The 26,277-nt window shown below is 40.2% G+C and overlaps 1 protein-coding gene across 3 annotated transcripts in view; it reads right to left on the minus strand.

The window, feature by feature from the left end:
* The window catches only part of rnf130 (ring finger protein 130), a 190,674-nt gene that overhangs the window by 13,863 nt on the left and 150,534 nt on the right, over positions 1-26,277 (minus strand). Inside the window, exons 5-9 of one of the 3 annotated variants that reach the window (XM_078231805.1) lie at positions 23,868-23,970; positions 21,626-21,830; positions 12,064-12,157; positions 9,595-9,654; positions 2,225-2,395 (exon numbers count right to left, since the gene is read on the minus strand). In XM_078231805.1, coding sequence (XP_078087931.1) covers positions 9,627-9,654; positions 12,064-12,157; positions 21,626-21,830; positions 23,868-23,970 — 430 coding nt within the window. In that variant the 3' untranslated portion in view covers positions 2,225-2,395; positions 9,595-9,626. Of the gene's footprint in view, positions 1-2,224; positions 2,396-9,594; positions 9,655-12,063; positions 12,158-21,625; positions 21,831-23,867; positions 23,971-26,277 lie in introns of those variants that run through there. The other 2 variants (XM_078231806.1, XM_078231807.1) reach the window with 2 other exon arrangements.

Raw genomic sequence — 26,277 nt, forward strand, 5'->3', positions numbered from 1 at the left:
TGGCTCTCTTTTCAAATCTGCCATGTAAAAATCCTGCAGCACTCTCCCTGACAACACTGTAGGTGCACTTTCACCACTTGAACTGCAGAGTTAAAGGCACTTGACAACCACCTTGTCAAGTGCAGTTAGTGTAGGTAATAACTGCTAATGCCCACAGACCACAAATTAATAAACAAGGACCAGCACAGCAGGAAGTAGAAGCAGCAAATTGTGGCAAACTGTACAAGCAGCCAATCCCGTAATTATCATACAAGTACATTTTTTTGCTTTGAAGACACAACCCAATTTTCCAACAAACCCAGGGGGTAAAAAAATCTCTCAAAATAGCAGTCCCTTCATTATTTCAATAAAATGCAGGAAAATGGGATTAGTGTAAGCAGAGCTTTGTTGACTGGTGTGAACATGATGGGCCGAATGGCCTCCTTCTGTGCTGTAAACATCTATGATTCTATTTAAATATCAACTTGTGCTTATATTATGCCTTTAACTTATAAGGATGCCCCAAAGCACTTTGCATGAGTGTGCTTAGACAATAATGGTCACTAAAGGATGAGACCCTGGACTAGTAATCCAGAGACGCAGCATAATACTCTGCGGACTGGGTTCGAATCTCACCACAGTGGTGGAATTTGAATTCAATAAAAAATCTGGAATTAATATTCTAACGATGACCATGAAACCATTGCTGGCGCCTGGTCACTGAATGCCTGAGGAGAAAAGAGAGTAGTGCCATCAATATGAAGGTGGTGCCACACTCTGTCATATGAAAGCCCTAACAAAATCAGAGGTGAATGGGGTCAAAGGGAAAACCATCCTGTTACTGGTGTCGTATTGATGTTCCTTCGTTTTCATGAGTAAAGCAGCCTGAAATTCTCCGGCTAACACCATCATGGGATGGCCTTCAGCACAGAACTGCAATGAGTTGATCTCTGTCTACCACTACCTTTATAGGGCAAGTAATGCAGCCTTGCCAGAATCGCCCACATGCCAAGTAAAAAAAAACACATGGTGTGTAGCAACAAGTCATTATTGAAATAAAACACATTTAATTAAATCATTACCAATATATTTTCATATGCTTAATTAATGAATTTAGCAACATCAATTTCTGAAATAAAAGTACATGTTTGGTACTCAACCATGAGTTTAGCTATATTACTGAAATAAACAATTTTTAGAAGACTTGATAAGACTAGATGATGTTTCACAAGCTTCTCAAAATCATTGCTATATTTTCTGCCCATTGAAGTAAAATGGAAGTGACTTTGCGATCTTAAGTGTAAACGTGTATTTATTTTGATATTGATTTGTGGGTCTACAAATTCAATAGTAAAAATAAATCTGCCATCGCTGAACCGGGCTTCCTGAAAAGAGCTGCATTTGATGTTTGAGTGATTGATGAGTCAGTACAGTTCCTGGATCTGTCAATATTTTGGTCGGCAGAAGTGGAAATATTTTGCTGTTTCTTCACTGTTGCTTGGTCAAAATCCTGGAACTCCCTGCCTAAAAGCACAGTGGGTGTACCTACAACACATGGATTGCAGCGGTTTAAGGCAGCACTGCCACATTCTCAAGGGCAATTAGGGATGGGCAAAAAAATACTTGCCTTGCCAGCGATGCCCACATCCCGTGAATGAATGAATGAAAAAAGGCTTTTTCTTACAGAAACATGCAGCAAATGGATTAGATATGATTTTTGCAACAAGCAGGGGGTGTAGAGAAAATATTAGGAACGTCCTTCATTTGCAATGTTTAGTTACAAAGTGATAGCTCACTTGAATATGTGAAAATAACCGATGCGGAGCCACACTGTTTTTTTGTTTGTAAATTGTCTGTGACTCGGCTCACTCGTGCACCTTGCATACGGTGCAATTTATTCAAGAAAACAGTAACAATATAACAGGGACATCCACAAATCCTTTGGATATTAGCACCTTTACTCAAGTTTTAGGAAGTAAAACTTGAAGGTTGCATTTTGTTGCATAAACATTTATTTCAGATGAGCTGGAGCAAGAGTCAGATTGTATTGATCTTGAAACTTAAAATTACATTATATTAAAATGTAATAAATGACAGCCTCAAAGTAATCAACCCCCAGGCACATTAACAAGCAAGATTCCCTAAGGACTGAGAATTTACAGTAGGTTGTTTGCAAGCACTGAAGGAATCTCAATGCAATTTGTGTGGCCAGAACATAAAACACAAATAAGAACATTAAACAAACGTAGTTCCATTGTTTTTTTATTGACAGACTTTTCTTACAAAGCTTTCATTGAGGCATGTGAAAAAATAACATATAAAAAATAGATTTTGCTTTAGCAGAATTCCTAGTAATAGAAAGGCAGATCGAAATGCTCTGTTGCTACAGCAGGGCTGGATTCAACAACACAAAGGCCTGTGAACAGAAGGAAAACATTATTAAGAGTCATGTGTTAAAAAGATTAATTACTTTAAGTCTTTAAAAAAGTATTTTAAAAATATTGTTCTGTTGTGGATTGGCTAAATTAATACAGATACCAAGAATTAATTTTATTCACAACTGAATTGCCTATAAAATTCATAGCATTTACTTCCTTTTAATGCAAGGTGGCACCATTGTAAAGCTAAATAAATCTTAAGTGTCAACTTTAATGTCAGCTTGGCTCAGTTGGTCGAATCTAACCACCAAAGCAAAAAGTTGTGTACTCATTAAGCACATAACCTAAGCTGACACTTATATGCATAATTGACTATCTGGTACCTTCTCAAGAGATATTAGCATAGTTTTCTGATCATAACTATTTGCATAACAATTAGAAAATTCAGAGCTGGTCTTTCAGCAGAGACAGTAATCAGAAATCCTCTATGCCTGATTTGGTGATTGTAAAAATCCCATGGCATTATTTTGAAGAGTCAACACTTGGGATTGGACCATATGTCCTGGATGGAGACAGCCATGTGATCTAGAACAATTAATAGAGGTAAAACACTTGGAATTGTGAGTTGAGTTGGAAAAGTTAAAGGCTGTCTTCTCATCTTTAGGTAGCCTAGTGCTACTTGTCCCAAAGGGTTTGCATTTGCATTGCTGATGCATCAGTTGTATTTCATCCCCTCCCGCTTGCCTCAACAGAGCATTGTGCTTATTGGAACTGGGTTATTTTGCAAAGATACTTGTATCTTGCTTTAGTATTGGACCAGTTAATTGTAATTGTGTACAATGTCACATGGCAGAGATATTTGCTATGCTATAAGGAACTTCCAGGTAGTCCATGGCTGAACCTGCATACCTTTCAAACCAACTTGTTTTTAGTGAATTCGGGGTCAACAAGAGCCCAGCATCTCTATTTCTAATATGCAATGGGCAATGTTTTCCGGTTATTGTCTATTAAAATATAAACTGTATTTTTGTGGTAAATCTAACGCATGGAATTTCATGAGCATTTTAATGCATGAAAAAAATCAAACTCTGATCAATTGTTGATGATTTTCGCATTTACAAATCAAATATACACAATAGGTGAAAGAGAGTCACAATATTTCCTCTGATTTTTAAAGTTGAGTTGTGCTGAAGTTTGATTTATGACCTTTAAGTTCAATGTTCTTATAATGAAATGTACTGCAGATGCTAGAAATCCAAAATAAAAACTCAAAATGCTGGAAATACTCAGCAGGTCTGGCACCATCTGTGGAAAGAGGAACAGTTAACAGTTCAGGTTAATGACCTACTTCTCTCTCCACAGATATCAAAGAATCTCGACAGTGCAGAAGGAGGCCATTTGGCCCATCGAGTCTGCACCGACAACAATCCCACCCAGGCCCTATTCCCATAACCCCAGATTTACCCCGCTAATCCCTCTAACCTATCCATCCCTGGACACTAAGGGGCAATTTAGCATGGCCAATCAACCTAACCCGCGCATCTTTGGACTGCCAGTCCTGTTCGGTTGACTATAATTTGACAATACTTTCATGTCAAGAAACTTTACTTTAAGACACAAGACCATAAGACATAGGAGCGGAATTAGGCCACTCGGCCCATCGAGTCTGCTCCACCATTCAATCATGACTGATATTTTTTTCATCCCCATTTTCCTGCCTTTTCCCCATAACCCCGATCCCCATATTAATCAATAACCTATCTATTCTGTCTTACAGACACTCAATGACCTGGCCTCCACAGCCTTCTGCGGCAAAGAGCTCCACAGATTCACCACTCTGGCTGAAGAAATTCCTCCTCATCTCTGTTTTAAAGGATCGTCCCTTTAGCCTGAGGTTGGTGTCCTCTGGTTCTAGTTTTTCCTACTAGTGGTTCTAGTTTTTCCTACTACATCCTCTCCACATCCACTCTATCCAGGTCTCGCAGTATCCTGTAAGTTTCAATAAGATCCCTCCTCATCCTTCTAAACCCCAACGAGTACAGACCCAGAGTTCTCAACCATTCACATTAAATGTCACCATTAATTTTTATTATTCATTCACAGGACGTGAGCATTGTTGGCAAGGCTAGCATTTATTGCTCATCCCTAATTACTCTTGAGACAACTGGATGGTTTGTTCAGCCATGTCAGATATCAGCTATGAGTCAACAACATTCCTGTGGGTTTGGAGTCACATATTGGTCGGACCCAGGTAAGGGTGGCAGGTTTCCCTTCCTTTCACTTGGTGAATCGGATGGGTTTTTACGGCAATCCAATAGTTTCATGCTCACCATTACTGAACTAGCTTTATATTCCCTGGTTAGCGCTGCTGCCTCAGTGCCAGAGACCTCAGTTCAATTCCCGGCCTGGCTCACTGTCTGTGCAGAGTCTGCATGTTCTCCCTGTACCTGCGTGGGTTTCCTCCGGGTGTTCCGATTTCCTCCCACAGTCCGAAAGACGTGCTGCTTAGATGCATTGACCATGCTAAATTCTCCCTCAGTGTACCCGAACAGGTGCCAGAATGTGGCGACCGGGGGATTTTCACAGTAACTTCATTGCAGCGTTAATGTAAGCCTATTCGTGACATTAATAAATAAACTTTAAAAAAAGTTTAAACAGATTTTATTTATTAATTGCACCGGGTGGCATGTTGGCACAGTGGTTAGCATTGCTGCCTCACAGCTCCAGGGACCCAGGTTCAATTCAGGCCTCAGGTGACTGTCTGTTTGGAATTTACGTGTTCTCCTCATGTCCGCGTGGGTTGCCTCCGGGTACTTCTGTTTCCTCCCACAGTCCAAAGATGTGCAGGTTAGATGGATTAGCCATGGTAAGTATGTGGGGTTACAAGGATAGGGCGGGAGAGACCGGGTAAGATATTCTGTCAGAGAGTCGGTGCAGATTCTATGGGACGAATGGCCTCTTCTTCATTGTAAGGATTCTATGATTTAAAATCCCCAGCTGCTATGATGAGATTTGAGCTAACATCTCTGGCTCATTACTCCAGGTCTTTAAATTCCTAGTCCAGTAAGGTAACCACTATGCTGGAATACTCCCCAAAGTGCAAAGCTCAAAGTGAGAAAACATTATCACATGTAAGCAAAAGTTTGAAGAATGACCCAGTTTTCCAAGCGTTTATCCAGGTGGTTGAAAAGTAACAGGCTTCTCAATGGAGTACATAAAGTCATTGCTATTACTTTCACTTCACTTTCATATGGTTTCAGAAAACACCTTCAGCTCTAAGTATGTCATGGCTTGAACATATATGGATGTTTCTTTACTGTTGTTGGGTCAAAATCCTGGAACTTCCTATCTAACAGCACTGTGATAACACTTTCACCATATGGACTAAAATGGTTCAAGGTGGTCCAACCCCACCTTCGAAGGACAGATACAGGTAAGCAATAAATAACCTAAATACCGAGAACAAATAAGAAGGGTAAAAAGAGTAAACTAAAGCTAGGGATATTATGAATGAAAACAAACAATGGTAGAAGTACTCAGGTCATGCAACATTTGTAGAGATGGAGGAGAGGGGTTATGTGTTTCAGTTCGATGGTCAATTATTACCAATGAGGAGCAACACAGCGAGTGAAAGGGAGAAGAAAAATAGAATGGTCTGTGATTAGGTGGAGGATTGGAGATGGTTAAATAAAAGTAACAATAATGGAATGCCAAAAAGAAGCAATAATGTGAGAAATGATGTGGAAATGAGAAACAAAAGATGGATATGGGTCTCAGAGGATATGTGAATGGTTTTGCAAAGATGAAGAAAAACACAGAAATTCTGACAAAGCATGAATAGGGTCCAGTGGCCCTGAAGTACAATGAAAGAAACAAGCCAGCGATGACAGATTTGACTTGTCGAGTATTTCCAGCATTTTCTGCGTCTCTTCCAGATTTTCAGCATCTGGAGCATTTTTCTTCTTGTTAATCACAAGATTGCAGAAAGGAGGAATGACTAAACATAGAACATAGAAAGCCACAGCACAAACAGGCCCTTCGGCCCACAAGTTGCGCCGATCACATCCCCACCTCTCGGCCTCTCTATAGCCCTCAATCCCATTAAATCCCATGTACTCATCCAGAAGTCTCTTAAAAGACCCCAACGAGTTTGCCTCCACCACCACCGACGTCAGCCGATTCCACTCACCCACCACCCTCTGAGTGAAAAACTTACCCCTGACATCTCCTCTGTACCTACCCCCCAGCACCTTAAACCTGTGTCCTCTCGTAGCAACCATTTCAGCCCTTGGAAATAGCCTCTGAGAGTCTACCCTATCCAGACCTCTCAACATCTTGTAAACCTCTATCAGGTCACCTCTCATCCTTCGTCTCTCCAGGGAGAAGAGACCAAGCTCCCTCAACCTATCCTCATAAGGCATGCCCCCCAATCCAGGCAACATCCTTGTAAATCTCCTCTGCACCCTTTCAATGGCTTCAACATCTTTCCTGTAATGAGGTGACCAGAACTGCGCGCAGTACTCCAAGTGGGGTCTAACCAGGGTCCTATAAAGCTGCAGCATTATCTCCCGACTCCTAAACTCAATCCCTCGATTAATGAAGGCCAGTACGCCGTACGCCTTCTTGACCGCATCCTCCACCTGCGAGGCCGATTTAAGAGTCCTATGGACCCGGACCCCAAGGTCCTTCTGATCCTCTACACTGCTAAGAATGGTACCCTTCATATTATACTGCTGCTTCATCCCATTGGATCTGCCAAAATGGATCACCACACACTTATCCGGGTTGAAGTCCATCTTCATGAGTTAAGAGTTCCAGTTCTGAGCTTCTGCGCATTTAAAAAAAATGCTCCATCAGATATGCCCAAGTTAATGAAAAAATCCAGGAAATGAGCCATTAACTACAGCATAGTTGCAGCACTTTGAAAAGAAAGTAAAACAGGCAATACATACATAATTTAATGCTGGGATGTTGCAAATGCAAGAGCATAAACAAAAGAATCCCTCAAATTATCTAGTTAGCAACATTTCTTTGAACAGATTATAAAAATGCTTTATCTCCAAAATTGGCGTACATTTGCTACAAGCATTACAATGGTACAGGTATTTCTCCTAGTTGTTATTTTGGCCCAAGGAGCATTCATTTCTGCCTAATCTCCTGTTAGCTACACGCACTGATATCCTGCTTTATCTCTCACTCAACAGCTGCCACCAATACCAGCCTTCTCTTGTCAATAGCCAAAAGTCAATATCTTGCTTGCTTCATGGAAACCACTGAACTCTTGTCCAGCATTACTACTATCCTGCTCAGTTGCTTCCGTTTGATATCCCCACCATTTTGATCAGGCTCCTGTCAGCTTTAGGAGTAACTATCCCCAAGTAATCCTGCTCACACATACTGCCAACCTGTGAGCTTCCCTTGATGTGTCACGGTTTATTGCAATAATGGGACTACGTAGAATTGAAAAAAAGTACACAGAAAAGAAGATTATTTTATAAAATATATCAAATTAAATGCTGTTGCTGTAGGATTGATAATTAAATTGTATAGGTGAATGCTACTGTACCATTTGCCACATCTCAGTGTATGGAAAATGTATAACTTGTGACAGAGATGCAATCTATGAGCAATTTCACATTAATCACTGGTGATGGATTAACAGTTTTATTGGTATTGTGAGGCAGGCCTAAAACTGGACAGTCATACATTGAACATAATAATGAAAGAAGCCGATTCATGCTCGGAAATTGGTGGAGGGAGAGGAGGTCAAGAGTGGTTCCGATATTTCAATTACAGCCAGATTCTGGTACAGGTTTTGGTTCCTTCCTCAGCAGCAGTTTAACAGGGTAGCAGAGAATTTATTTTTATATTCAAAGATATAAATCAGATAATTTAAAGAGAAATTTTATGAAAGTGTGGCCAAGCTATTCAGGTCAATTTTTACACCTGCTTAATGACAAGAGGCAGAATTTAATGTTCTTCCAGGAGTGGACTGGGAGGCTCAAGGAGGGCAGGGGGCAGCGTAAAAAGGGGTGGGAATGTGCGGCTGGAGACCTTGTTGCCTTCCCAGTTCCCCGATTAAGTCGGGGAGGGAAGGGTCAAGGCTGGCCTTCCCACCCAGAGACCAAATGAGGTCCATGTGGCCACATGGACTACTTAAAGCCTCATCCCACTATCACTGGTATTCTAGCAGTGGCTGGCAGGGGCCAGCCATGTGGATAAACAGTCAAGTAAACCCTGGTGAGCATGCCAGTGGCTGGGGTTTGAATTTCTCCAACTTGGGCAGCCCATAGCCAATGGAGAGACCCGCCAGGGGCATAGGAAGAGGAAAGGCCCCACCTCTGCCCCTGCCGGGCCCTCCTTGACTGATCGCTGCCATCCTGCTTCACCTACCTTTCCTCCAGGGTTCCAGCGATGATTCTGCTCCTAGGTTCTACTACAGCATTGACAGTGGTCATTGCAGTTGGTGGTGCTGCCAGTACTGAAGAGTTGACAGTTTCAGATTAGCCGGCAGTTCTTGAGGTAGATAATCCTGTTGTTAATGAGGCAAGTGCCTGTTGTCTTAAATAATTCTGAGACGGGGGAGAGTTGGCAAAGATTGGCCAAGGAATGGTTGCCACCGGCTCTTCAACCAGTGGATGAGTCCACTACCATGACCATTAAATTCAGCCCTGTATGTGCTCGGTTTCAAACAGGTTCTAAAACTCTTGACAGGTGAAAAAAAAGCAATGGAAAGTGTGCTAGCAAACAGTGAAATCTATTGTTTCATCCAATTTGAAAGCACAATATCCTTATGCACAGTTATAATCACAGCTGGATACCTAAACGTCCTGTTCCTCTCAACCAGCACTACGTTACACTTTGGAAAATCTTTCTTTAAAGGATATCTAGATCTCAGAGTGAGACCAAGTCAGTCAGGTTGAAGCACTTTAGCACATTTCCCACAACAGAAGGAATATCTCCTTTTGCTGACAGAGTTCAATTTCCTTTCACGTATATTTAAGATGGAAAATATTTTCTCTATTGGGATCAGTTTCCAAGAGTCTGTAAAGGCGACATTGGGATAGGGTGAAATGAATAGCCAAGTTGCTATACTGCCAATGGTATAATTCACACAAGATAGTTGATATGGCTGTTTAGTGTATCCTACAAAAAAGATTCTCATCCAAATTCAAACACCTTTAAAATTGATATGATGAAAGTCTCTTGTAGACGTATTTGCCCTGATGGTACTTACCTGTACAATTATCTTCTTTCATTTCCAATCTTTCACCACTGTGCTGTTTCATTTTCATATCTAAAATGGGAATCATACTGTTCATTTAACGTGTGTATTCCTAACTTCATTGAAATCATTTCAAAATATTAACCTGATTCCTGTAAGTTATTTATTAGTTAAACATGTAAGAGTAAATAACACTCAGAAATTCCATGTTATGTCTACCTTCTCCAATATTTCTTTAGTGGTCACACATGGTTTAAATGTATGCTCTAATTTAGCTGGGGCAATTTATTTCTTGGAAGTCAACAATCTCAAACATTTGATAAACTGATCCTTGACCTATAGGTACCAATGTGGCTACTGGCACTTAATTTACTTGCTGGTTATACTGATTTTCAGAGGTGGAAGCTGGCTGCTTCCCCCACCTCTCTAAGGTGCATTCTTTGTGTTCCTCTCCTCCTCCCCATTTTAACATTTCTAGCATTGATTATGGTCCGTGGGGGTTTGAAAGGAATTGATGGGATAGATGGGGAGTCGAGGACAAGAGGGCATACCTTAAAATCAGAACCAGGCCATTTGAAAGAAAAGTTAGGAAGCACTTTATACAAATTGTGGTAGAGTGTGGAACACTCTCTCTCAAAAAAAGTAGTAGATACTAACTCAAATTAATAACTTTAAATCTGAGATTGAAAGATACTTTGCTAGCCAGAAGTATAAAGAATTTGGAAACATGGCAGGTGGATGGAGTTAAGATACAGATTAGCCATGATCTTGTTAAATGGCAGAACAGCTTAAGGGGCTGAATGGTCCCCTGCTGTTTCTATATATTTTTTAAACTCATTCATGGGTTGAGTGTGTTACTGACAAGGTCAGCATTAATTTCCTGTCCCTAATTGCCCTTGAGAAGGTGGTGGTGAGCTACTGTCTTGAACTACTGCAGTCCACACACAATGCTGTTAGAAAGGGAGCCCCAGGATTTTGACCCAGCGACAGTGATGGTATGCAAGTCAGATGGTGTTACTAGAAGAACTTGCAGATGGTGGCGTTCCGATGCATCGGCTACCCTTGTCCTTCCAGATGGCAAAAGTTATAGGGGTGAAAGGTGCTGCCAAAAATGCCTTGGAGAGTTGCTGCAGTGCATCCTGCAGTTAGAACACACTGCTTAGCCCGTGTGCCGATGGTAGAGGGAGTGTTGTTTAAGGTGGTGAATGGAGTGCTGATCATGTAAGCTGCTTTTTTCTGGATGCTGTTAAGCTTGAGCACTGTTAGAGCTACACTCAATCATATAAGTGCAGAGTGTTCGATCACACTCCTGAGCGTGCCTTGCAAATGATGGACAAGCATGGCAGAGGTCAGGTGGTGAGTTACTCAACGCAGAAATCCCAGCTTCTTATCTGTTCTTGTAGCCACAGTACTAATGTGGCTAGTGGGGCGGGGGGAGGGGGGGTTGGATTCAGTGAAGAATCTCAAGGGGAGATGGTTAGATTGTCTGTTGTTAAGAGATCATTGGCTAACACTTGTGTGGCTTGTATGTTACTTGCCAATTATCAGCCCCTACATCTCTAATACACAGTACATATTTCTGGGCAGAACAGAGGTTTATTGTTGCCAATATTCTACAGCTAAGTCATTCACTTTTCTTAAATATATCAAAGCAATGAAATAATGAATAGTTATGAACGATGGCAGTTTCTGTCTGAACCAGAAAATCTATTGGCCATTTTACACTGGAGAAGCCCACCCAAGATTAAACACAGGTGGATAAATGAATCATTCTTGCTGAGTTTCAAACCAGGAAAACGTAATCAAGGGAATGCTTTGGACATTCCTTGTCTGTAGCCATTAATCTACCAACCTGCTTTCCATCCCTGCATGACTGAATTCTTCAGTCCAATATTTGAAATAGCACAAATAAATCAGATTGTAAACCGATTGTGAAGCCAAATTTATAGGCAGACGTGGGTTGACGTGAATACAAGTTTACATCTTTACCAAATCTATGACTGGATTAAATGTGTAAACTCTGCATGAAAGACCACTAATCAAAGATAAGTTTGACTTGACTGCTGAATCAGTTCTTATTGGATCCAGCAGAATCCAGTTGGTCCCATTACCACATGATATAAACGTCCTGTAATAAATTGCATCATCAACTTGTAAAATTCAGAACAAATGACTGTGATTCATAATGGTTGTGGTTAATTATCTCTGAGTAGTTAAAATGGGACTTATCTTGAATTGATTTTTTGAGTACATAAGGTAGGTTTTGAACAGGCTTTGCCTGGCACATTAATAAGTGAACACAGTTTAGATTAAGTAGCCAACTGGTTAAACGAAGGAAGTCCTGTCTTGTAACACTCACTGAGAGCACATGCAGGACACCTCCAGACAGACAAACTACATATCCACATAGTTTGATATGTCACCTGTAAAACAGCATGATTTACGAAATTTAAAAAAAAAGGGAATTGGTTGAATACTTACTCATCTGCTGCAGTGCCTGTGGTTGCTTTGATTATCATGTAGAAGAGAGTGAGAGCACTAAGCACACCAAAACTTGCGATAATAAGCCATTCTTCTGTTAACAAAGGAAAGGTAAATCACACTGGGAAGAATGTGAAAAATGACGTGATTCCCCTATACAGCAGCAGTGGTGGCAGCACAAGTGAGAGTGTCTTGGAAAATATGGATCAGACAGTAAAGCAGAATCAATGACAGTGCAGTGTGAGGAAATGGCGAGGAAGATTGACAGGCATCAAAAAGAGCAGATGATTTGGAAATAATGGTCTTAACTGTACATCTTCCCAAAAACATTCAATGGTGAACAATTTTAAATGTTACCATTTGAAATTATTCCCAAGTTTGTACATTTTACAAAATGCAATACTTAAAAACAAAAAGACTAAGGCTAATTAGCTGACTGACCTGCTGGCATATCCAGCAATTTTTATTTTATTTCAGATTTTTAAAAAACATATTCTTTCATGGAATGGGGCATAGCTGGCAAGGTCAGAATTTATTGCCTGTCCCTAATTCTCCTTGAACTGAGTATCTTGCTGGACCATTTCAGAGAGCTGTTAAGAATCAACCACACTGCTTTGGAGCTTAGTCATATATAGACCAGACCAGGTAAGGACGGCAGATTTCCTTCCCTAAAGGACATTAGTGAGCCAGATAGGTTTTTAGAATAATTGATGATAGTTTCATGGTCACCATCACAGACTAGTTTTATATTTCAAATTTATTAATTAAACTTAAATTCCACTAGCTGCCATGGTGGGATTTGAACCCATGTCTGCACAGTGTTAAGCCTGGACCTCTGGATTACCAGTCCGGTGACATTACCACTATGCCACATTTCCCATTTTCAACATCTGCAGTATATTACTTCTGTTCTAATGAGAATTTTAGAATGTTGTTGTTCTTTGAGTGGGAGTCAACACACAAGGGGGATGAGTGAACAAGCTTGGTGCAAGTAGTCACAGGGAGTAAATTTTGAATGACCTCAAGATGGTAAAATGTGAGAGGCCAGGCAGGACTGTTTTAGAACAGTCAAGTCTGGAGGCAACAAAAGCATGGGTTTCCAGTAGCAGATGAGCTGGGACAGGGGCAGATTTGGATGAAGTTACTAAAGTTATGAATATATTTTTCAACACATCCTAATGTGATATCTTTAGAAAAAAGTATCAGTTAGATGTCTTCTCGAGTCAGCAGGTAAATGAACCAGTTGCAATGTCTCCATTCTCAGTCTATCCTAAAATTAAACTTTCTTACTGCCAATGCAATTCAATTTTGTATCCACAAACGCACAGGAGATGAGAAACAGGTTCCTGTTTCTGATCATAAACAACTTCAAGTGAAAACTGTTGCATGTATATACACAGTTACATGCAATAGGTATCAGGATCAGGCAAGCTGGATTCCACATAGTCAAGTTGCCAATTGACACTCAATTTTGGGTTAAGAGTAAAGAATAAAGCAAAATACAGGAAGGTTACCAAAGCCTGTGGGAGCACATCTCAAGCCTACGTTGATGTTGGAAACATGCCCAGACAACGCTTGTCACTCACACAAAGATTAAAGGTGAATATGTAAAAGATTCACATTCTTGAAAACAGTGCGTTGATCGACCACCATCATATTGCAACGTTTTAGTTAGTATTCTCAATATACAACAATGCTACAAATTCTACAGAAATGCACTTTGTGAGCAACAAACCCAACTAAATCCATCCACTTTTCAACCAAAACTAAAATGTACTTGACTAACTATAAATGACTTTGTTGCCTCAAACACAGGGGAATTATACAGCAATTATGTACAGAAATGTGACAATAACATACCGAATCTCAGCAAATAGCTATAACTTGATATCAGTTAAGTGTCAGTTGCTCTGTTGGTACCAATTTTAGCCTGCAGGCAGAAGATAATGAACATAAGCCCCATATCAAGAGTTTCCAGCAACGCCTCCTTCCTCATTGCACTGGAAATATATTGACGTAGAAAATTCTCCTGAATAGAGAGAGCGAGAGAGAGCCTTACCAGTATCAGGGAAGATATGAGGTGGCCTGTTTGCCAGCTAATGGCTACTTAAGGGCCTCCACACACCGCAGCTGGGATTTTACCAGAACAGGGGAGGCAGGTGCCAAATGACCATGCTGACCTCCCACCTCCTCACCCTGCTCAATGACATCCTTGATCCTGGCACAGTGAGACAACATTCCATCTTGGATTCACAGCTGTGGCCACAGAAATGCCTGTCAGTTCCCTTAACCATTGACTCCTCCATCACTACTGCCTCTCTACATCTGAGGTAGTCGTGGTATCATGGACTAAACTCTGGCTTACACTCTAGAGGAACTATCACTCTCACCTGTTTTCAGGATAGACTACTGGCTGGAGAGTGAGATGCACTCAAGAGACTCCTCACTTCCCGCCTGATGCTTTTTGACTGTCTGGCGGTCGCCCATTCCCTATCTCCTTGAATTCCTTTAAGCTGCGGGGTGAGCACCTTTATAAATTAACATGCTATCTACAAAACTCAACCTCACGTGTCTGTCACAGTGATGCCACCTACTGCTGAAGCTCTGAAATCCAGATGCTGCAGCTCATGGCATTTTCTCCACATTGCTCCAGCTGATAACTCTTATTGCACATAACAAATGCAGCTGTTGTCACAAAAATAGATGATGTCACAGTTAAGGAAGAAGAGTGTGAAATATTGGATGGAATGAACACCATAAAAAGTGTTAAAGGGTTTGATGCCTTTGAAAACAGATACATTCTCTGGTCTAGATGCTTTACCTGAAGAAGGGGCTTAGAGCCTCGAAAGCTTGTGTGGCTTTTGCTACCAAATAAACCTGTTGGACTTTAACCTGGTGTTGTTAAACTTCTTACTTAGATGCTTTATCCCAGGTCGTTAAAAAAAATCAAAAGGAGGAAATTGTTGAACTTCTGGCCATCATGTTTTAAATTTCCCTGGCCACAGGAGTCATGCTAGATAATTGAAGGACTTCTTAAAATTAATTTACAGGGTGTAGGCATTGCTGGCTTGACCAACATTTATTATCCATTCCTAGTTGCCTTTGAGAGGGTGGTGATGAGCTACTTTCTTGAACCGCTGCAGTCCCTGAGGTATAGGCACACCCACGGTGCTGTAAGGGAGCGAGTTCCAGGATTTGACCCAGAAACAATGAAGGAACGGCAATATCTTTCCAAGTCAGGATGGTGAGTGACTTGGAGGGGAACCTCCAGGTGGTGGTGTTCCTGGGTACCTTCTGCCCTTGTCCTTGTAAATGGTATTGGTTGTGGGTTTGGAAGGTGCTGCCTAAGGAGCCTTGGTGAATTTCTGCTGTGCATCTTGTAGATGGTACACACTGTAGCCACCGTTTGCTGGTGGTGGGGGAATTGAATGTTTGTGGAAGGGGTACTGATCAAGCAGGCTGCTTTGACCTGGATGGTGTTGAGCTTCTTCAGCGTTGTTGGAGCTGCACTGATTCAGACAAGTGGAGAGTATTCCATCACACTCCTGACTTGTAGATGGACAGACTTTGGGGAGTCAGGAGTTGAGTTACATGTCGCAGGATTCCGAGCCTTTGATCAACTCTTGTCGCCACAGTATTTATATGACTAGTCCAATTCAATTTCTGATATATGGTAATCCGCAGGATGTTGAGAGTGGGGGATTCAGTGATGGTAATGCCATTGAATGTCGAGGGACAAAGGTTAGATTCCCTCTTGTTGATGGCCATTGCCTGGCACTTGTGTGGCACAAATGTTACTTGCCATTTGTCAATCCAAGTCTGGATATTGTCCAGGTCTTGCTGCATTTGGACATGGATTGCTTCAGTATCTGACGAGTCATAAATGTCACTGAACATTTGTACAGTTATCAGCGAATAACCCCACTTCTGACATTATGATGGAAGGAAGGTCATTGATGAAACAGCTGAAGATGGTTGGGTCTAGGACAGTACCCTGGGGAACTCCTGTTGTAACAGAACTGAGATGATTGACCTCCAACAGCCACAACCATTTTCCTTTGTGCCAGATATGACTCCACCCAGCGTAGAGATTCCCCCCCCGATTCCCAGTGACTCCAGTTCTGCTCGGGCTCCTTGATGCCATACTCGGTCAAATGCTGTGTTGATGTCAAGGGCAGTCACTCTCACCTCCTCTCTGGAGTTCAGCTGTTTTGTTATGTTTGAACAAAGGATGTAATGAGGTCAGGAGCTCAGTGGCCAACTTTATACCTTTTTTCTAAAATGCAGGGTAATCAGAATAATTATATTCCAGTTAGGTTAAATTTGGTTATGGGCAAATTATTGGATTCAATCTTGAGGGATAGCACAAACTTTAATTTAAAACGGCATTATGAAGGGCTAAGGTGGAGTAAATAGGGATGACACATTTAAGTTGGCAGAGGGATCAAAAATCAGGAGGCATAGATTAATCAATGAAACTCGGCAAAGATTTGTGAAGTAAAGGTTATGTTTGATTAATAGTATTGGATTTTTTGGGGAGAAATCAAGACGGGTTTTGAGGGCAATACAGTAGATGTGGTCTATACAAATTTTAGCAAGGCTTTTGACAAGGTCCTACATGCAAGGCCGGTCAAAAGGTTAAAAGCCTTCTGACCCAAAACAGGTTTTGTGGAAAGATGAAAGATGCAAAGGGTAATAAGTGAAGGTTGTTTATGCAGCTGGAAGGCTGTTTGTTGCCCTTGGTGCTTGTACATGGTTCAGTACTTAGTTCCTTGCTTTTCTTAGTTTATATTACTAAACTTGAATGTAGAGTTTAGAAAGATGGAGAAGTTTGCAAATGATACGAAAAGTGGCCATGTGGTTGCTAGTGAGGAGGAAAGCTTTAGATTGCAATAAGTTCAAGATGGTCAGGTTAATTGAGCAGAGAAGTGAAAAGGAATTCAATCCAGAGGAGTGTGAGGTGTAACAAGGGAAGAGAATACACAATAAATGGAAGATATTGAGCTGAGTGAGGGAACAGAGGGACTTTGGAGTACATGTCCATAGATTCGTAAAAGATTGTAGGATAGAAAAGGTCAATAAGGTTAGGAAGGCACATAGCCACAGCATAGAATAGAAGAACAGTTAAGTTGTGTTAGAAGTAGTTAGGTAGATCACAGCGTGAGTACTGTATACAGTTCCGGTCATCACATTACGGGAGATGATGCAGAGGAGACTTAAGAGGATGTTCAATACAGTGCCATACAAGTCACTAGAGAGAAAAGTGGAATAAAACATGGAATAAAAGGGACAGTAATGTGGAAAGAAATTGGCTAAAGAATAGGAAGCACAGTGTAATGGTCAATGGATATTTTTAGGACTGGAGTAAAGTCTATAGTGGTGCTCTCCAGGACCCTTGCTTTTCCTGATATATATTAATGGCCTAGATCTTGGTGTTGTGACAAGACTGTGCCTTTAAGAAATGTATTTATGTCATGTTTCTTGTGCAGGATTAAAAAAAAAGTTAGCTCTATTTACCTGATGCTGCTTTGTCTATAACTGGCAGCCCATACTTTGATGCTGAAACAGCATAATTGATCCTCATTGCTGGAGTGTTTCTTTTAATCTGAGTTAATGCAGTTTGGTTATTTTAGTGTTTTCCCCTGGAATTTTTTAGTGTTTGATTAATGACAGAAAAAAACCATATGACTGGGCAGGGCTAGGCCACAGAGAGCAACAAGCTCTGTTGCTGCTTGGGTTATGAGGAAAGATTGAATCGGCTGGGGTTGTTTTTCTTGAAACAGAGGAGGCTGAGAAGATGACTTAATTGAAGTGCATAAAATTAGTAGGGGCCTAGATAGAGTAAAGAGGAATGGCCTATTTGTCTTAGCAGAGGGTTCAAAAATCAGGGTGCATAGTTTTAAAGAAATTGGTAGAAGCATGAGAGGGAAATGAGGAGTCCATTTTTTCCACCCAGAGGGCAGTAGGAACCTAGAACTTACTACCTCAGAGGGTGGTAGTGGGAGAAACTCTGACCACATTCTAAAATACCTACTCAAAGAGCCTTGATCTGCAGGACCGTTGGTCTACTGCAGGAAGATAGGTTTAGGCTGGGTAGCTCTTTACTGACCAGCACAGTTTTTGAAAAGATGTAGAGCTGTTTTTTAAAAGATTAATCTAGAAACAATTGTTCAAAAAGTTGTGGAATAATTTTCTAATCTTAATAACTTGGTATCAATTATATTCACTGGCAGTGCATAGATATAACTTGCATACAACTCTTGACATTTTTCCGTTTCCTGCATTCCTTTTATCTATATTGATAGTTATCAGTTTGCACAGGTCAAATGATTCAGAACAAAAGTGAAGTTTGACAGAAAGTATCTTACACGTATGTGAGTTAACACTCTCTCAGTTCATTTTACAACATGCTATAAAGCAAATGGATCACAAAAAAAGTGTGGAGATCAATGATGATACTTTGAGACCAGGAGACAACAATGCTCACCAATTGCCCTCTCTCCCTCTTGAGTCATGATGAAGGTAGAGCCACAATGTGGCTATTCTGGTCAGTGTGGAAGATATTATCAATTTGAGTGGTTTGACAACAATTCACTCAGTTTCCAGTGGTCAACTTTAACCACAACATAGCAACCCCCTCACACCATTTGTCTTTAAATCAGAAGTTTAGTAGTGAAATTGTAACTAAACTAAAAGGCTGTAAACTTACCACTTCCTCAAAACGGATATGACACTTTAGGTTTAGAAACACACCAAGTAAACCATACAGATTTATTCCTATAGAGAAGATTCACCAATCTTATGTTGAAGGTGCAAATTTAACAAGGAGGGTTGTCATCTGTTGATTTTGAGAGTCCGATTTTATGAGAGGAAGGTTATAAGATTTAGACCAGATGTCTATTTTTGGAAATAAAAGTCAGTTATTTTCCTATTGTGCCTGATATTTTGATGTTTTGTTTTGATGAATTTATAATTTTAAAAAACCCTTTTCAAAGTTGGACTTGGAAAAATATGACAAATTTACTTTGATCACTGTCAACGTGCTATACGCTTCAGTACCAAACACAACAACCACGAGATGAGCTGCACATTTCCTAAATAAAAATCACCAATTAAAAGTTGTGTTCAATATATCTAAAGAGATGTGAAAAATCTTGGGCAGGAATTGGCCATGATATGGGAGCGGTAATGGAGGCAAGTAAATGCAGAAATTCCCAACTGTGGTTCTGCCAGTTCCCTGTCATTATCCTGACTTCCCGCCATTTTCCTGGAGGCTGGGTCGGGTGAGGAACAGTCACTTGCTTGCAAGCATCAGATACCCTGCTAAATCAATCAATTGAAAGACCAATTAAAGCCTTCCTGTCAGCTTATAGGTCCTCTGTGGGGTTCGAAGCACAGCAGATGCCTGGAAGCAGCTTCCTGGCAGCAGATCTGGGTCACCTAATGCTTCAAGATCATTTTGAGGCCTCCCTGCAGCTGCCATACCTAACTGGCCACGAGAGGTTTCCTCTTCACAACGATGGTCTGGAAGTTAAAGACCCTTTTAATTTGAAATATGTTAAAAGTGCTGAGAGGGCAGCTCAAAATGGGGGTGCCTTTTCTCTGCCTTACCTGAAATGGAAGGTTGCAGCTCCTTCAATTTTGGAAGGCCCTTCATCTTTCAGAGCCTTCCTTAACTGGTCAGTGAGCATGCCCAATGGGCACTAATTGGACAATACAGCATAATTGATGTTGGGTTACTGCTCCTGACACGATGCAGGGCAAGAAACCACATTTGATCCCAACATCAGGTTCTGACCTAAAAAACAAAATCTTGTCCTTTGTCTCATGGTCAATTCCTTCCACTTTTTTCTATCTAGCAACTAATTATCAGGAAGAAACTAAAACAAAGAAGGCTACGTGATTGTAAACATTAAAGCACAGTACTGGAAAAAGCTGGCTGACAATAAATCTACTTTTTAAACAAGGCAAAGTGCACACAACTATTAAGACTGGAAGACTGTAATTTCAAGGCACAAATTAAAAGTTACCCTTTGTTAAAACCACTTCAGAAAAACATCCTTTGTATAACTTAGAAAACATTTCAAGCATTATGCATCTTTGCAAATAAGAATACATACCATTAAATATAGGAGGAAGCCATTCTCTCCATTGTGCCTGTGGCAGCTCTTTGAAAGTTATACAATTAGCTCCACTCTTTCTGCACTTTCCATGTAGTATTTTTTTTCCGCTTTTTAAGTATTTATTCAATTCCCTTCTGAAAGTTACTATTGAATCTTGTTTCTGTCATCCTTTCAGTCAGTGTATTTCAGATTATTAGAAGTCACAGCATACAAAACATTCCCATTGGTTCTTTTGCCAATTACCTTAAATCTGTGTCCTCTGCTTATATAACATTACTATATGAAGTAACACAAGCATATTAAGCAATTTACAGAGGAAGTGCTTGTAACTTGTAAGAACCAGCCATTCATTTATTTCAGAAGTACTCAACAAGCCCCACATAGTTTACCATTATTTCCTACACTCTGAGCTTGCACAGTTAGCAGTTTTGCGATTTGATCAATGAGGCAAGAAAGATGTTGCAGAAAACTGGTAGTGTGTTAGAGCAGTGGCACTGAAGCTAGGTAGATGCATGCCAACAGTATAACAGATCGTTTCGATGATTGATACATCAGAAAGTGTTTCACAATTATTAAATCAATAAATCTCAGCCTGATTGAAGATGAATACTTCAAGGTAAACAGCTGTTTCATGCTAGCCACAATTTTATCCATTATATTTTATCCATTTTAGGAGCATCATAAAGTGGTGAAAACAATTTTGATACAAAAGCTATAAAAATGCAAAGAACATTCCCCTGTGTCATTTTAAAATTTTTTTAACAGTTGCACATTATTCTTACTCATGTTGCAAATTTTGTAATGTTCTTCAAAAGATAACATTTAATGAACATTTTTTGGGTTAAAATACACTTCAACTTTTCTTTAAACTCTCATGAAATTTAATATAGTTTTTTGGGGGGAAAGAAAGAAAGAAGAGGGGAATAAAACAAAATTGATGCAATTTTGTCTGGAACATTACAAAGTCCTGACTGCTCAGGGCAGGGCTGCTTTAATTTACGATGCAGGAAGGTATTTTCTGCCACATGATGGCAGCAAACTTTAAAACAATTTGGTATTAAAAAAACCAGCAGCTTTAATCATATTGTCGCACACCAATGAATGGTTGGGTAAGCCTCCCTTCTTACTGGTATGGTGACATGTTAGTTATAACAGTAGATGGCAAAAATATTTCTCCCAAAAATTATAGTCAAACAAAATTCATGTGCTGGTGGTGGTTTAGAAAATTAATGTTCCATGTATTAGGAATGAAATGATGAAATATTGTTCCCATATATTCCTGTACGCATCCTGCTTTACAAATAAAACCATCAGCATAAGAATTTTGTTAGTGGCAACATCAAGCAATGGCCTGCCCCTTTAAAACAACACTGCGTTATACTTTACCCCTCTTAGCAGCAATTTAACTTTTTGACATTACTGATTACTGAAAATCTTACTGGTTACGGTGACGTTCATTTCCCTGGATCGTGGTACAGATTCTTCTTCCTGACCCAACTGAGAGCTCCCTAGAAATCGGAGTGGTTCGAGACTGATGGAACCATCACTAGTCACATCAATGGGCATGGATCTCTGATTGGCTGGTGATCCTCTGACCGATCTCTCCAGATCAAGCGTTGAATTCTCTGTGCAATGCATGTCTGGCTGCAAGGGACCAATCAACTGTTTTATTTAACTATTCAAAAGCACATCGTTAAGCAAAATGCTTTAAAAATATTTCTAGATGAGGTACTGACATTGTCTCAACTCAAACCTCCTAATTACTAGTCAGTACTGGTTTGAACTGTATTGATTCTGGAATTTCCAGTAACACCCCCCTCCTTGGTTGAAATGAAAGACCCAAACAGAATGGTCTCGAATCTCCAGAGACCATTATCATTTAAAGAGAAATTCGAACATCCAGTCATAAATTGAAAGAAATTACACCATAACATTTCACGTTTTTAAACAAAATCCAACTTTCCTGTATTATAAAAAAAAGCATGTACAAGTAAATAAACACTGTCTTAGATAATTATTTACTCCGAAAAGCACCGTAAAAAACTGCCACATATATTTTGGACTAAAATCCTCGACTGAAACTTCCCTTTTCCATATGAATTCCCCACAAAGTCTTTGGCTACTGATCAAGTTCTTGAAAGTTATCCACTTTTGTGGGAACTACTCCAAACGCTTCCACATCTGCCTTGTAAGGCCTGGGATGTTACAGCGCAAGCCTGAGCTTTACTTGCAATTCCTCGCAGTGACTTAAACAGAAAAGTAGAAACATCACTGGCTTCCAATAGCTCTATTCTCATGGTGCACAGCTGCTGTACAGCTCTTGGCAGATTTATCACTCTGCCCGACTCCAAACTGAACTGCTTGTTTTCACATTGAGTGTTACTGTAGATTTATTCCTTATATCCAAGCTAGGCAAATCCTCTAGTCTCTTTTTCTCTCATGAACTTGATCTCCAAATTGAGTATGAGCTCCCACCCACTTTCTATATGGTGAACGATAAAGTGTGTATTTTTTTCTGCTTACGGTGCAGGTCTAGTTAGCATTTATCTTCTTTGCCCTCTTGACTAAGTGAGCTGCAAACTAAACAAGATGAGTGTCAGCTGCCTTTGTTTCTATGAGAAAAATACATGCAGATACATTAAACAAAGGAATCTACTTAATCCCACTATAGCCAATCTCTATTGCAAGGTGGCATAATAGGGATGTTTGAAACAAATGTAAATTAATGATCTTTTCCTGCATGATTAATTTATATCACCAAATTCCCTAGTTCCACCAAAGAACACCCTAATTTACAAAGATGCTTTTAGTTTTTTTGATCTTGAAACTGCATGAATAATTTAAATTCCTTATTAAAATAACTGCAGACTTCCTACCCCTACCAAAAGCACAAAGCGAGGTGATCCATTGTTTAAGTTTTCTCCCTCCCAACCCTGACCTCATTAAATAAACATAGATTATCTTTTAAACTGTAATTATCCCAGGTCTATTTGAATTACATTTGCTTTAGGGTTGCTTATCAGTTTCTCAGATATTTCCATTTATCGAAATTCCTAAAATTAAACACATGAATTATGGAATCTGATATTCACAATAAAAATTATTCCTTATTTGACATAAATTACTTCTCCTCAGTCTCAACTGTGGAAACTACATTTCCCTTTATAAAACTCACAAGATCTTTGTGGGAATGTCAGGTTACCAGGCCTTTAACTTTACCAAAATTTACAGTTACCTGTTCCATCATGAGCTAACCACAAACTTTGAATGACTTTGCTGATGTGGGTTTTCCCTTCACCCATAAGCAGAGGTTTAACTCTTAATCCTTGAAGAAAGTGGAGCTAGTAGATCAAGATGACAGCCAAAGCCAGCAAACAAATTTAAGTGTCTCAATAGAACTAATAAGACAATTTAGCCAAATACAAAAGCACCATCTTCATCAAGCCATCACAAACTTGCTGAACGTGATGAAAATTTTATGGGGCAAGTATTTTTTTCTAAGACTGGCTACTTCACTGCTGTGTACTTTTGTACTGTGCCAGCTCACCTATCTTACTGCGACAATATAATTAAAGAGTTGAAGGTACACATAACACAACGTACGTTCAGGAAGAATTGCCAACCATATTGTTGGCACTTTTAATAAAAACTGTATACACAATTAATAAAACTTGCTTTTACCCCTATCAGCAATCCCAGGGCCTTCAGGATGTTTAGTTTGCAGATGGGGCAAGTACAATGTTCATTCAACCAGGGATCAACGCACTGTTTATGGAAGACATGCCTGAAATAAGGTACAGCATAATTAGTTTACCGTATATATATTACAGTAAGTTCTCGGATATAGTTATACAGTTGTTTTAACTCCATTGCAAAGTGAATCAATGTGAATGAACAAACATTTGGCGGCACAACCAGATTATCAAATCAATTCTAAAAGTTATGAATTCTTTTCAATTTAGAATTACTGGCATTAGTTGAAAGAAACTATATTTAAGAATGATATGCTTTTATAATATCATAATGATGTAATGGTCTTCTCAGACTAACTTTCAGCAAGATCAGTCGAGAAGATTCCAAAATAGGGAAATTTTCACATCATCAGGCAACAATCAGAAGTTAACGTAGATGCTGTGTTATATAAAGGCAGTAAATTCTTAATTTAGTTGATCCACAATAGCAATTACAAAGCAGTTAACACATGGTGACTGAGCTAGAGCAAATCTACTCTTCACAGATTTCTTTAAAAGTGCAGCATATACCAATGTTACAATTTTAACTAGTAAGGATTACTGCTGTTTCCTTTAGCTTGCTTAATTTCCTCAGGGACCAGAGAAGATTTTCCAAAGTTGTTCCTTATTTGGCATTTGGTTCTTTGGCATTTTTGAGCATTTGGGAGCGAGAAACAGAGTTGGAACTGAAGAAGAGTGGCCTGTTGCAATGTTCCAGTGAAGCCCAGCGTAAACTTGAGGAATAGCACCTCATTCTCTGATTAGGCACTTTATAGCCTTCTGAACTGAACATAGAGTTCAACAACTACAGAGCATGAACTCTCTCCTCCACCTCCACTCCATTAATTTTATTTCTTCTTTTCATCTTATGAATCAATTTTTTTTCATATTCTTATTTTTATTTATTATTTCTTAAAAAGAGTGGACAAATGAAACCCCACTAGGACCATAGAACATAGAACAGTACAGCACAGAACAGGCCCTTCGGCCCACAATGTTGTGCCGAGCTTTATCTGAAACCAAGATCAAGCTATCCCACTCCCTATCATCCTGGTGTGCCCCATGTGCCTATCCAATAACCGCTTAAATGTTCCTAAAGTGTCTGACTCCACTATCACTGCAGGCAGTCCATTCCACACCCCAACCACTCTCTGCGTAAAGAACCTACCTCTGATATCCTTCCTGTATCTCCCACCACAAACCCTATACTTATGCCCCCTTGTAATAGCTCCATCCACCCAAGGAAATAGTCTTTGAACGTTCACTCTATCTATCCCCTTCATCATTTTATAAACCTCTATTAAGTCTCCCCTCAGCCTCCTCCGTTCCAGAGAGAACAGCCCTAGCTCCCGCAACCTTTCCTCATAAGACCTACCCTCCAAACCAGGCAGCATCCTGGTAAATCTCCTCTGCACTCTTTCCAGCGCTTCCACATCCTTCCTATAGTGAGGTGACCAGAACTGCACACAATACTCCAAATGTGGTCTCACCAAGGTCCTGTACAGTTGCAGCATAACCCTACGGCTCTTAAACTCCAACCCCCTGTTAATAAAAGCCAACACACTATAGGCCTTCTTCACAGCTCTATCCACTTGAGTGGCAACCTTTAGAGATCTGTGGATATGAACCCCAAGATCTCTCTGTTCCGCCACAGTCTTCAGAACCCTACCTTTGACCCTGTAATCCACATTTAAATTAGTCCTACCAAAATGAATCACCTCACATTTATCAGGGTTAAACTCCATTTGCCATTTTTCAGCCCAGCTTTGCATCCTATCTATGTCTCTTTGCAGCCTACAACAGCCCTCCACCTCATCCACTACTCCACCAATCTTGGTGTCATCAGCAAATTTACTGATCCACCCTTCAGCACCCTCCTCTAAGTCATTAATAAAAATCACAAAGAGCAGAGGACCAAGCACTGATCCCTGCGGCACTCCGCTAGCAACCTGCCGCCAATCCGAAAATTTTCCATCGACCACCACCCTCTGTCTTCGATCAGACAGCCAGTTACCTATCCAATCGGCCAACTTTCCCTCTATCCCACACCTCCTCACTTTCATCATAAGCCGACCATGGGGGACCTTATCAAACGCCTTACTAAAATCCATGTATATGACATCAACTGCCCTACCTTCATCAACACACTTAGGTACCTCCTCAAAAAATTCTATCAAATTTGTGAGGCACGACTTGCCCTTCACGAATCCGTGCTGACTATCCCGGATTAATCCGCATCTTTCTAAATGGTCGTAAATCCCATCTCTAAGGACCTTTTCCATCAATTTACCAACCACCGAAGTAAGACTAACCGGTCTATAATTACCAGGGTCATTTCTATTCCCTTTCTTAAATAGAGG

This window comes from Mustelus asterias, chromosome 16 (genome assembly GCF_964213995.1).
Source record: "Mustelus asterias chromosome 16, sMusAst1.hap1.1, whole genome shotgun sequence".
Classification (NCBI taxonomy): domain Eukaryota; kingdom Metazoa; phylum Chordata; class Chondrichthyes; order Carcharhiniformes; family Triakidae; genus Mustelus; species Mustelus asterias.